The 14,398-nt window shown below is 36.2% G+C and overlaps 2 protein-coding genes across 14 annotated transcripts in view; both read right to left on the bottom strand.

Moving 5' to 3' along the window:
- The window catches only part of EXOC6B (exocyst complex component 6B), a 648,544-nt gene that overhangs the window by 600,944 nt on the left and 33,202 nt on the right, over window positions 1–14,398 (bottom strand). The gene's annotated exons all lie outside the window — the stretch shown is intronic.
- LOC130857815 (histone H3.3A-like) lies at window positions 2,325–3,184 on the bottom strand. The gene has a single exon (XM_057743627.1). The coding sequence runs from the start codon at window positions 3,078–3,080 to the stop codon at window positions 2,670–2,672; it is 411 nt and encodes a 136-aa protein (XP_057599610.1). The 5' UTR covers window positions 3,081–3,184; the 3' UTR covers window positions 2,325–2,669.

Raw genomic sequence — 14,398 nt, 5'->3', positions numbered from 1 at the left:
AAAAATAATTATATGTTCTGAAATAAACAAACAAAAAATAGTTGGAAGAGTCTGCTTAGCATCTGTACAAATATCTTTAATGTCTGGCTTGACAGAAGACATCTGGACTCTGTAACCACATTAAATCTATTAAAATGTGGGGTTTTGGTTACAGTATATAAAGAAAACTCAGCCTTGTACTTATGTAGTTGGAAAAAGGAGAAAGTATTTTTAAAGCCTTTTTAGAAAATTATATATATATACAAATTTATGATACAACCTTATACTTCGAATGAATCTTTTACCCATGTATGATTTTGTAACATCAAGCACTGGTCACCTGAAAAATACCGGTTCACTGGGTTTTACAGGTCTTGCAAATGTTGACATACTTCATTACACAATTCAAAAAATCACATTCATTTTATCACCACTCAGTCCCATAAGAAAAGTTTATAATTACTGGCAATCTTTCAGAGAGCAACAGGCCACACATGAAAGTATAAAACAGGCAGCAATAGTAAATCCCATACAAGTAGTGCAAATAACAAATCAGTCATTCTGCAGAGCACAATAATAAAGACAGACTTAAAATCTAATCATAATATGTTTTACACTAGTAATGAAAAAACTGTCATTTTATATATTGTAAAGAGTCCCTGGTTGATCTTTAGTCTGTTTATACCAAAAAGTTATCTTCTCAATTCAGGAAAGTATATACTAATCTCACTAACCAACACATTCAAGCAAGAACAGTAAATCATGACTAAGATTTGGTATTAGTCATCTCCTATTCCTTCTGAACACATTACATCTCTGGGTTAAAGGTTGGCATGCTCAAGCAAATGTTTTCCAAAAATGCCATGTTTCAGAGGAAAGTTAAGGTCACCAATGAACTCCAAAGTTTATTTCCTTTAGGTTTGTGAGTTTTCTAAGGTGCTGAAGTTCAAAAATGTAACACAGAAAACAAACAGATTAGTTAAAAAAGCAAGATACAAAATCCATATGTATCTATGCATATATTAACACAATACAAGTATATATAGCACATATGTACATAAATATAAACATTACAGTATTTATAAGTAACATTTAGTCCACATTCACTACTTATAAAGGACTGTTCTAAATACTTTGTATGTATTATCTTGCTTAACCTCAAAGCTACCCCATGATATAGAGTAATAGTATTATTTTCATTTTATATACAAAGAAATGGACTCACAGATAAGATAAATTATTTGCCAAGTCACAGAGCCATGATTAAGGTATAGGTATACTGACACCGGATCCCACACTGACCTATTTCTGTATCTGCCCATAAAAAAAGAAAATATACATATACAAAATGTACATATTATAATTTGCTACCCCAATACAAAATATACATAACTTTATAAATATACACGTTATATAAACATGTATATATATAAAATTTTATATGCATATTTTATACATGTGTGTATTTTTCAACTACATAGAAAACATTTGCTAAAAAAGAGAAGAACACAAGAGTCCCCTGTTGCAGTCCTTTTTTTTTTTTTTTTTGGATAAACAAGTTTATTTGTAAATTTAGTCAACATATATAATTGACCTAAAAACTTCAATAGAAGGATAAATCTTAAAACCACTTGGAAAGCCGTCTCTATGAAGTGATTTTCCCAGAACCTTATACCAGATAACACCATTTTAACTGGCAAAGGTTCCATAAACTGAAGCTGTGTCCCTCCCCCACAGCAAGTTTACCCTAAGGGTTATTATAATACAAACTCCACAAGGAAAAGTTCGGTGTTGTTCCCTCTTGGTAGAGGAAAAACTCAACCTAGTTATGAGACCAACCACAACACAAAGAAAAGCTGCACTACCTACTATATAAGTAACAGATGATGCTGGTGTAAATAACTCGTATTATAGTCTAGAGCCCTTATAAATAAATCCCCCCGTTAGTGTTTGCATTATCAGCTAGAGGGTTAGTTAACATGTGGTAGAATGAGGACTTATGCAAGGCATAATGCGCAAAGCATTTTACTACGTATGAAAACAAGTGCAGTCTAGGTACGAGAGAAAACCAACCGGACTCTAAATTACACACACCTTAATGACAAGACTCCCCACCACATGTGAATGTAAAACATTTAATTTAAAAATGTTGACACTACAATATATAAAATAGCTATTATAAATGCACATAGTATATTCTATAGCTGCCAGGTTTACTTTTTTTTTTTAAGGAAACTGTAAGTTACACTGTGGTTAAGACTTGTATTTTCACCCTTGAAAAAGCCCACATTCTATCACAGTGATGTATGGTCAGACTTAACAGCCCCAATTGTTGAACACTTGGATCAAGTCATAACCAGTTTTATTGCAAAAGGACCCTGTACACATTTATCAATTCTAGTACCTTAATAGCTACCCAACAAGTCATTAACATACAGAAACATGCATCATGAGAAGCAAGAAATATCACCCATCCCTTCTGCATATTAGCAACTTGTCACTCCTGAGCAACAGTGCTCACATCACTGAGGTCTGTGAACAGTCACTTTTCGCATTCATCCTGAGTGAAAGATGGAATGACTTAAGTACAAATGCAACATATTATAAACAATTTCTTACAAAAAAAGTCACAAATTAAACCAAAGTATTTTACAGAATTTACGACAAAACACCATAAAAACTGCCTTCACTTAAGCTCTCTCTCCCCGTATCCGGCGAGCCAACTGGATGTCTTTGGGCATGATGGTGACTCTCTTAGCGTGGATGGCACACAGATTAGTATCTTCAAACAAACCCACCAGGTACGCTTCACTAGCCTCCTGCAGCGCACCGATGGCGGTGCTCTGGAACCTCAAGTCGGTTTTGAAATCCTGGGCGATCTCCCTCACCAACCTCTGGAAAGGCAGCTTCCGGATCAGGAGCTCGGTGGATTTCTGGTAACTACGGATTTCTCGAAGCGCAACGGTCCCGGGCCTGTAGCGATGAGGCTTTTTCACCCCGCCGGTAGAGGGAGCGCTTTTCCGGGCCGCTTCAGTGGCCAGCTGTTTGCGGGGCGCTTTGCCACCCGTGGGCTTACGAGCAGTCTGCTTGGTTCGGGCCATTTTCTTTCACCCAATACAGAAGTCTTCGGCCCCCTCTCTGACCGCCGCGCCGCGCCGCTTCTGCCACCCAATGAAGAGCCGCAGTCACTGAGCTAAATCAGAGGCTCTTCCAACGAACGACTAAACCGCTCTGCGCTCCCCTGTTGCAGTCTTACCTAATACCGGCTTCACCCTGTGTCTTCAGATGCCTGCTCATAGTAAGCTAATAAATTAAACTGTTTTGCTAAAGTTAATTCACATAGAATTTCTATCACTTGCAACCAGAGTCCCAAGCAATAGAAACATGTATTATTTTCATAATCAATAAAAAGGCCAAAAAAATTTCTATACTGTTTATTTCTTTTAAAGAAATGGTCTATATGTGACATGTCGTAATATGTTATATTATTAAAATATAAACTCCAAGAGAAAAGGAACAATTAACAGCTTAGTAAACAACAAAATAAGCCTGCAATATAAGGAATTTTCCAAATTTCTAAAGGCCCCATGTCAATAAAATCCAAGCAAGTAAAAAAATACATTCTTTCACTAGAGGCAAGGAGGATTAGAAGAACAAGTTTGTCCATCACTTTACAAAATAACCTGATTATACAGAAATTTTCTACATCAATTTTTTTTTGTTTTTTTTTTCCTTCTATGTATCTTTAAAACATCCTATATGTAGGATGAAACTGCTTTAGGAAACCTGAATGATTCAGTACCCTAAAATATTATATCTTAACCTTGAGGAACTGCTATATACTCAGTTGCATTCATGTAATTTGGCAAATGGACAAATGTTTCCTTCAGCAGATATACAGCAGGTGAAATAACAGGAGATACAATTTCTGTACCTAATTCTAAAATGAATGTTTTTCCACTTTAAACTACCTTAGGCTACCTGACACCAAATTTCACTGAGTTGATGGCAGTATTTGATGTCTTTGCTTTATCTAAAAAAGAGGTAATCAAAGAAAAAAAGAAGGAAATTAAAAAACTGGCCCTCAACTATCACAACTCCCTTTACAATGATGCTTCCTCACTTGTGTAACAGTTCAAATTACAGAAAATCTGAGGTTGCTATTAAGCATTAAATGGGACAAGAAACTAAGTCACTGCAACTTGTTAAATTAAAAAAAAAAAAAAAAAACTCCATTTAAACCACTGTCAGTCCAGTTTTCAGGGACTTTTGTTTTACAGAGATCAAGTTCCTGACTCAACAAATGCTCCCAGCCTTTCTATAACTATTGACAGATTAAACTTTTTACCGTAAAGCTCCCACCATACTATTCTTCTGTCCCTTGAAAAAAATCGTAAGTCCTTATTCCATATTGAGGATTCTAAACAAAATCTAAACACCTGAGCTCAACAATCTCATACTTTCACAATATTACCTTTACATTCTTATCCATCTTTGTTCCACACTACTCCTGTCCGTAAGGTTTCCTCCTCTCTGAGCAACTGAAATATTTTTCCTATAAAAAGCCTAACTGTCAGGCTAGATTACACTACTGTAACAAACAACCCCAAAATATCAGTGGCTTAAAACAATAAAGATCTATTTCTTGCTGATGGCATATGCATATGTCCACTGTGGGTCAGCAGGAGTCTCTGCTCTACAAAATCCTCATTCTAAGAAGCGACCAACACCCAGAGCAGTTGTTCAGCAAAACTTTTCTGTAAATGGCCAGATAGTAAATATATTCAGCTTTATGGGACATGTGGTCTCTGTAACAACTACTCAACTTTGCTGTTGTAATGCAAAAGTAGTCATAGATAATACATAAACAAATGACTTTGGCTACGTTCCAATAAAACTTCATTTGCAAATAGAGATGGCAGACCATATTTGGCCCACAGGCTAATCAGAGCACTGTAGGTCACTGCGGCAGAGGAAAAGAAAGCATAGTGAATGCATGGACTCTTAAAACTTCTATTTGGAAGTGACTCAGGTCACTTCAGTTCACACATCATTGGTCAAAGCAACTCACACAGCCACACCTAACTTCCAAGGGGCAAGGACATGTAATCATAACATGCGACTAGGAGGAGAAAGAGAAACTTTGGGTGGATAACCCTAATGAATAACACAAAGCATATTTTCTTGGCCACTTATTGTTTTCACCTACTTGAATGCCCAATCTCTCCTTTTTCTACAAATCAAAATTCCAGCCACCTCTCAAGATTCAGTTGAAATATCACCTTCTCCAGAAGCACCTAAATCTCTAAAGCCTATGCCTCCCATCACCTCCCAAAGCCCTCTTGCCTCACCTTTGTTACATCAAGTGTTTTCTACATTAACAAATCCCATTTTCTTGGGACAAGTATTATGTATTACTGATCTCTTAAGGCATAGGACTTAGGATTCAATAAGTACTTGTAAGATAAATGAAAGTACCACTGGTTTCTCAGTTTTTGTCTGTTTTTTCACTAGTTTAAGGATTTACAGTGGCATACAAAGATAGAAGCAATATAACATTAAATAAAATTAAAAATAGGACAGCAATAATCAATACAAAGAGCAGCAACCTAAGACCAGAAGTGAAGCTGATACACAAGATGCGTATCATATCTTTTCTGAAAGTGAGTCACAAATTTAACTCTAAGTATCCTAGTAGACAAATAGAAGAAAGCAAGCAAGATTCATCCTACCAGTCACAGTATTAATGAGCTGTTAAGACAGGCATATCATAGAAATAAGGCCCCTTTAAATAAAATGTTTGGATTTTTTAAATATAGTGGGACACACCGGTCAGAATGGCCATCATCAAAAAGCCTAGAAACAATAAATGCTGGAGAGGGTGTGGAGAAAAGAGAACCCTCTTGCACTGTTGGTGGGAATGTAAATTGATACAACCACTATGGAGAACAGTATGGAGATTCCTTAAAAAACTAAAAATAGAACTACTATATGACCCAGCAATCCCACTACTGGGCATATACCCAGAGAAAACCATAATTCAAAAAGATACATGTACCACAATGTTCACTGCAGCACTACAATAGCCAGAACATGGAAGCAACCTAAATGCCCATCAACAGATGAATAGATAAAGAAGATGTGGCACATACATACAATGGAATATTAGCTATAAAAAGGAAAGAAATTGGGTCATTTGTAGAGATCTGGATGCACCTGGAGTCTGTTATACAGAGTGAAGTAAGTCAGAAAAAGAAAAACAAATACCATATGCTAACATATATATATGGAACCTAGAAAAGTGGTACTGATGAACCTAGAGGCAGGGCAGGAATAAAGAAGCAGATGTAAGTAACAGACTTGAGGACACAGCGGGGAAGGAGAGGTTGGGACAATAGTGAGGGAGTAGCAGTGACATATATACACTACCAAATGTAAAATGGGTGGCTAGTGGGAAGCTGCCACCTAGCACAGGAAGATCAGCTCGGTGCTTTGTGAGGACCTAGAGGAGTGGGATAGAGAGGGTGGGAGGGAGGCTCAAGAGGGAGGGGATATGGGGATATATGTATACATATAGCTGATTCACTTTGTTGTACAGCAGAAACTAACACAACACTGTAAAAGCAATTATACTCCAATAAAGACGTATAAATAAATAGAGACATTCTATAAAACAAGGGACCAATAAGTGCTTTTCTAAACAACAGAACTACAATGCAGAAGATACTGAAAGAATAATAATAATCAGCAAATATTTTTTAAGGATGTCCTTTGCATCAGCCTGGATATCAGAAGGAATACAAAGAAATTATCAGACAGTCTGTAACCTAGTAGTTGGAGAAACAAAACATACATACATGATATGATAGAAACTACTAAGACTATACTGTAAATCTTTACAGAGCACTTACATTCCAGATTCTATATCCAACACTGAGGATAAAGCAATAAAAAATACTATTACTGATTTTAAGAAACACAAACAATTAGAGGAAGCTAATACAAACAACTATAATGCAATAGAATAAATACTCTGAAAAGGATTTTTATAAGGTGCTATGGCGGGGAGGGGGGGGCACTTCCCTGGTGGTGCTGTGGTTAAGAATCCATCTTCCAATGCAGGGGACACAGGTTCAATCCCTGGTCCGGAAAGATCCCACATTCCAAGGAACAACTAAGCCCATGTGCCACAACTACTGAGCCTGAGCTCTAGAGCCTGCAAACCACAACTACTGAGCGAGCCAGCATGCCACAACTACTGAAGCCCGCGCACCTAGAGCCGGTGCTCTGCAACAATAGAAGCCACTGCAATGAGAAGCCCGTGCACCACAACAAAGAGTAGTCCCCACTCGCTGCAACTAAAGAAAACCCTCATGCAGCAATGAAGACCCAACACAACCAATTAATTAACTAATTTTTTTAACTGCCTTGGGAACCAGAATAAGAAAATAATTATTTCTGCTTCTAAGGAGAGATTAAGGATGGCTTCATTGCACAAGTCATTTGAACTGTTAAGGTATGCTACAACTTGACTATGAAAACCCTGAGGTAGGCAAAAGAGAGCCAGCAAAGATCAGACCTTAATTTTAGAAAACGTTTATGACAATGGTATGGAAAAGGGACTGACCAATTTTTAGACTACACACTCTGCTAGGGCAAGACCATGTCTGTCTTGTTTACTTGATACACTCAGTGCTGAGGATAGCGTTTCACACTTAGCAGACATTGTTAAGTATATATTTGTTGAAAAAATAGAAAAGAATGCAGCAGAGAGTAAGAAAACTGTTGTCCAAGAAAAACATAAGGGGCTGAATTAGGCCAATGACAGGGGGAGGTAGGTATGACATCAACACTGAGTTAAGTCTTTATTTAAATGCTAAATTCTATGTCTTATGAACTACAGGAACTTAGAGAAAACACCTATTGAGACTAAAGAAGCAATCTGGTCACAAAGATAACTCACAAAGAACTCTAAGAACTACCTGGCAATGTATTACACGTTATTAGAAAGTGATTCTCTCAACTAGCACTGATTGTGAGTTCATCTCAGAAGATCTTTAAAAAGCCTACACGCCTCAATCTCTAAGGTTTTCTTCTCTCTTATTTTCCATAACAATTTTAAGGGAAATTCAAGATTTTAATTTACTTTTAATTATAACACAAACTTCAGGAAGGTTTTAGTTAAGATCCAGAAAAAGACTACTGGTCTAATTTCTAAGATATGGCACTATAAATTCAAAAGACTAAAAGGAAGACTCATCAAGTCATCTGAGCTAGATAAGAGAAACATGACTAAGGACTTCCCTGGCAGTCCAGTGGTTAAGACTCCACACTTCCAATGCAGGGGACACAGATTTGATCACTGGTCAGGAAACTAAGACCCTACAAGCTACACGGCATGGCCAAAAAATTTTTAAAAAAAGAGAGAGAGAGAGAGACATGACAAAGAATTTTCTAATGCTTGATATTCACATTTTTCCTATTTAAGCTTGACCTTAAAAAAAAAATTTATTAGAAAAATGAGATAATACCTACCTTATAGTGTTTTTCTAATTTAGCACAATGGTTTGGATACAGCACAGCAGACAAAAGCAAAAACAGTACATCTAGACCCCCTAGACTCAAATTCCTGTTCCTTTCCTAACCATGACCTCTGCATTACTCTCTGAGCTTGTTTCCTCATCTACCTCACCGAGTTTTGTATTAAATGAGTTAATATGTGTAAAGCTGCTTAGAATAGGGCCCACACGAAGTAAGTACTCAATAAATGTAAACTGCTCTTATTACTTAAAATATCTAGTACAAATGTAGGTATTAAGATGAATATGAAGGCTAGTCATTTAGCCTGTGCATAAGCCTAACAAACTACCTTGCAACAACATTTATATTAGCATTGTTCTGGAACTGGAGATTCTTAACAACATATATCCTTCAGGAATGTCAAGAATGTCCCATATTACTAATGCCACCACCAGCAAAGCCCTGAGCAAGAACGCCATTCTTTGCCTGAGTTTCCTCCCTAGATCTTAATGTCAGCTTTTTCTCCAGGATCCTAGGATGAGTCACAACCTCTCCACTGAATTCCTAATTTAGACTCTTTAATGGAGTATGCCTGGATGATTCTGGGTGTGGTACCATGTTTGGCACCATCTCTTCTGAGAATGCTGATGTAGTGGAACTAAGCTGTATTTAGGCTGGTTCATTAGCTTGTAATTTTCCAGTTTCTTTTTTTCTTTTTTTTTTTTGAAAAATTATTGGACCTTATTACAGGCAAAGATTCTAAATTGCATAGTATGGTTTACACGCAGGCCCTTTATTTATTTACTTATTTATTCATTCATTCATTTATTTTCAATTTTCATTTGCATATAGTTGCTTTACAATGTTGTTAGTTTCTACTGTACAGCAAAGTGAATCAGCTATATGTATACATACACCCCCTCTTTTTTGGATTTCCTTCCCATTTAGGTCATCACAGAGCTCTGAGTAGAGTTCCTTGTGCTATATAGTAGTTTCTCATTAGTTATCTATTTTATACATAGTATCAATAGTGCATACATGTCAATCCCCATCTCTCAATTCATCCCATATCCCATTCCCCCTTGGTATCCATATGTTTGCTCTCTATGTCTGTGTCTCTATTTCTGCTTTGCAAATAAGATCATCTATACCATTTTTTTTAGATTCCACATACATGTGTTAATATACAATATTTGTTTTTCTCTTTCTGACTTCACTCTCTCTGTATGACAGACTCTAGGTCCACCCACTTCAATCCTTTTTACGGCTGAGTAATATTCCATTGTATATATATACCACATCTTCTTTATGCATTCATCTGTCAATGGACATTTAGGCTGCTTCTATGTCCTGGCTATTGTAAATAGTGCTGCAATGAACACTGGGGTGCACATGTCTTTTTGAATTATAGTTTTCTCTGGGTATATGCCCAGCAGTGGGATTGCTGGGTCATATGGTAACTCTATTTTTAGTTTTTTAAGGAATCTCCATACTGTTCTCCATAGTGGCTGTATCAATTTACATTCCCACCAACAGTGCAAGAGGGTTCCCTTTTCTCCACACCCTCTCCAGCATTTATTGTTTGTAGATTTTTTGATGATGGCCATTCTGACCCATGTGAGGTGATACTTCATCATGGTTTTGATCCACTGTTTCTTTATCAAAACACAAAACATGACTATAAGTTCTTCACGTAGCACTATCAAGTCCCCTGAAATCCCAAAGGAAATAAGACGTTTGTCAACTATCTTCTAAAAAGCGGTATTAACAAGTACCACCCAGACTGCCAATCATGTGAGACTTAAATAATTTATCCAACTACAAGATGTTAAAAGAATCATTTTTCACTTGAGATCCCTAATTCAAATGTACCTGTACCTGATATACTGTCATCACAGTGACCTAAAAATTAGTTTGTTTGTTTTTTTTTAATTCAAAAATACTCTTCTACTTACTACCAGTATGTGACTTTGGGCAAATTACTTAACTGACCTGAACCTCAGTCTCCTCAGCTATAAAATGGGGATACTAATATCTGTAAGAACACTGCTATAATTATTAAATGAACTAAGATATATAATACATCTAGCTCCAATCAGTAAATGTTAGTTTCTTTCTATCCTTTCTCTCCCTACTTCATCCCTACCTCCAGGAAGTATAAGATGAAAAAATATGGAGGAGAGACTAGGATGGGTGTGCATGGTTCACTTGCTGAGGCACAGCTTAGAGACACTGGGGTTCCTGATAGTAACTCAACATCTTCTGAGCTGAACGTAAATTAACAATATCAGTCTCCCAGTTCCTCATTTTCGGTGTGCCTCCCAAGTTCCTAAAACGTGGGTGTGATTATGTGTTTAATGTTTGTATCATGATTAACATCAGAAAGAAAACTGCTCCATTTTCTGACTCAGAAGTCAAAATGTTCTACATTTCAGGAAGAATGTGAAAATCAGAGCTACTAACTGGTGGACATCAACCTGAATTTTCTCTCAACTGTATAATAAAAAGCCAATTTGATGCTCAAGAAGGAAAATGTGTATAGATATAGTAAATATGGCAAATGTTAATAATTAATTATTGAATCTAGGTGACTGGTCTATTTTTCTGTAAATTAGAAATTTTGCTTAATAAAAAGTTGGGGCAGCAAAGGACAGAGTGGCAGTACTTGACACACTCATACATTAACACACGCAGAGTTCAGGGGAAAAAATTACTATTTATACCATCTAATTAATAAAAAGCAAAACCTCTCTGATTTTATAAATTTTACTGTCTTATACCAATCCACCTAGATAGATGTTCACAGACCCCCTTAAGATTGCCACACTTAGAGAAACAGCACAAGGCTAATTAAGAAAAGGAGTTTCCACCTGGCAGCCATAAATCCCCTTGCTAGCTAACACAGTCAGTTGAAATGGACTGGTCTGTTGAGTGTATTCCCAATTACTGCCACGAAGAACATCTCTGCTCCAAGGAAGCACTAGAAACCTTTACTGAGATAATTTTTTTAATTTTTAAATCCAAGAATGAAAATACTGAGTACAATCAAATAAATCTAAGAAAAAGTAGTTACACCAAAGCAGTAAATAGTGAGTTTCTATGGTTGTAAAGTAGAAAAAGTTGTAAGTAGCAAAAGTAAGCAGAAAAAGTAAGTACAAAGTAGGTTGTAAGTAGCAAAAGAGGGATTTTTTTTTCAATTAGATAGAAATAAGAAAAGAACTGTGTATTTAGTATCCATCAATACCTCAACTTCAGAGGGGACCTAATCCACAATATGCTCTTTAACAGGGAACAAACTAAAAATAATGTGAAAATGGGGACTTTTTTTAAAGCTTCATAATTAGCTTATTAAAAGGTCTCTCAAATAGTTTCTGGAACCCAAAGCAGTCCCACAAAAAGCTATGCTTTCAGCTTACTCTGGTCTCCAAAGTTTTTTAAGTTACATATAGGGAACAAACTGTTCATGGCTCCTTTCTTAAGTAATGTAGGAGGCAAGACAAAAGTGGTCCATTTTAATCCAAAACTTCTCAGTAGAAAACAAAATAAGAGTCTAGAAAATTAGACTAGAGGATTACTATTAGCACTAAAAGCAATCTGGATCTGGGGACTATACATCTTGATATCACTACAACCTCTCTGGGAGATTTTTAAAAGCCACTTAACTTTATCTGTCTGCTTAAATTGAAAGCAATACTAAACATACTTTCTGAACTGAAAATAGGCCAATCAAAAATAATTTTAAAACCAAGGGCTATATAAATGCTTATCAAGAAATAATAATGATGAGAGAACAAACACAACTGGGAAGAAGTCAACACCCAAAGGATATGCACCTAGTGCATAAGCAATTCTTGATGAAGTCATCTTTTTAATCCTTGGAGTATACCGTAAATCTGACTGCACTAGCACATCTAGCTTCACTGCAGTAAACACCTAAGACAGTGAGCACACAATAATTCAACATGAGATGTTCTTCAGTAACCAACCCTGTAAGTTTTTGCCATGTAATCTTGAATTCACTGAAATTTAGATTCCAAATAACTTCCCCAAATCCCAGCTTTGGCTTTCCAGAATGGACCCTGGTAAATCTGAATTAATCCTGGAGGCCCGGAATAAACTACAGTAGTTTAACCAGACTCTTGCATGTCCATAGAAAAATGAAGTCCCTCCCTGGAACTAGATATAATCTAATGTTCTTCAATAGAACTTTACCAGGATATATCTCAGTTAAATACTTTTGTGAGCACTTAAATGTACAATGAATGTAGACTACCAGCTATTTTCTGGCAACTTTCAAGTCAAATTTAATCATTAATAACAGCACAGTGGAAAAAAAATCTTGATTCAAATCCCAGCTCTACCACTTATTAGTTGTAGAACCCTGGAAAAGTTACCTAACCAATCTGACATAAAACAGTAATGATGAGACCGAAGTCACAAGGCATGTGTTAAATCTGGCTATTATAACTGAATCTGGTCTCAGGGTTATTTTGAAGATTAAATAATGTACCCAACTAACAAGACATATGACACAAAGCAGCAGTAGCACTTAAATGTAGTTTCTTTGTCATCATTATTTCTCGATTTTCTTCTTATTTCAATTCTTCCACTTTTTTTGAACTTTATCCCCCCTACCAAAAGCCTATACCATCTACTACAAGTCATGGTGAGAGAAACAAATAATAAGGAAAACAATTATTATTTATTTAGTATTAACTATTAGGCAGACACAGAGCTAAATGCTTTATATAGTTTCTCTCTCTTAATCCTTACAATTTTCATAAAATACTTATATTATTCCAGTTTACAGTTAAACAGACTGAGGTTAAAAGGTCTGATAATGTGCCCAAATTCACTAGACTCTTGGTTACTAGAATCATTACTTTTGCCCTACCAAGAATCCCTCCCTAATCACTACTTCACATTCCTTCCCCTAGAAGTAACTATTACCCTGAATTTGTGATAATCATTTCCTAGTTCTCCTTTATATTTTACTATATACATATGCACTTATAAACAATATTGGTTAGTTTTGCTTACTTTTGAATATTATACAAACAGAATATAAGACCGTATTCTTTTGTGCCCTGTTTCTTTCAATATTACATAAATAATGAGCTGAATCCCTGTTGTTCTACCTTACCTATGAGTCATCCATTTTCATTATTGTATAAAGTTCTACCAAACAATCCTATTGTTTTTGTACATCTGAATCATTTCCATGTTTTAGCTATTATGTACATTGGTGCTGTGACCATTTCCTTGACACGTACCCTGACGCAAATGCAAAAGATATTCTTTAGGGCAGTTATCTTCAAACAGACACATACCTACACAAAGGGTACACAAAGAACACATAAAGACTTTCTAAATAATAAATGGGCATACAGTTTCTCAAGAATCTAACTCAGACCCTAACTCCCATATATAGTATTTCCTAAAACTGACCTGCCTAAGAACAGGCTGCATTTATTATATACTAACTTTAGAAAATAAAGGCTTACTCCTCACCCATCCCAAATACTACTATGATTCATTGGTTCCAAATATAAAACTCATAGAAGGGTAAAATGTTTAGTCTTGAGGGGAAGAAAGAATTGATGGGGGAATAACATTATAAATTCCATAATAGAGATATGAACAATGTTCTTTAGAAGCAAAGAAAATGAATTACTTAACTATCTGAAGGAGTCAGGAAAAAAGAGATGACAGACACCTGAAGTGGCCCTGAAGAGCAGGTATGGTTATGAGGTGGAAAATGGTTGAAAGGACAACCCTCACAAACAGGTCAATGAGATGTAAGAGGAAGTCATTAGGTAGAGCGTCAGGAAAAACTGTGATGGGGGATAATTCAATTGGGAGATAAGCCCCTTTTGCCACTAGGAAGGTAAAGATGTAC

The sequence above is a fragment of the Hippopotamus amphibius genome, chromosome 7 (assembly GCF_030028045.1).
Source record: "Hippopotamus amphibius kiboko isolate mHipAmp2 chromosome 7, mHipAmp2.hap2, whole genome shotgun sequence".
In the NCBI taxonomy this organism is placed as follows: domain Eukaryota; kingdom Metazoa; phylum Chordata; class Mammalia; order Artiodactyla; family Hippopotamidae; genus Hippopotamus; species Hippopotamus amphibius.
This window is presented reverse-complemented; position numbering and strand designations above follow the sequence as displayed.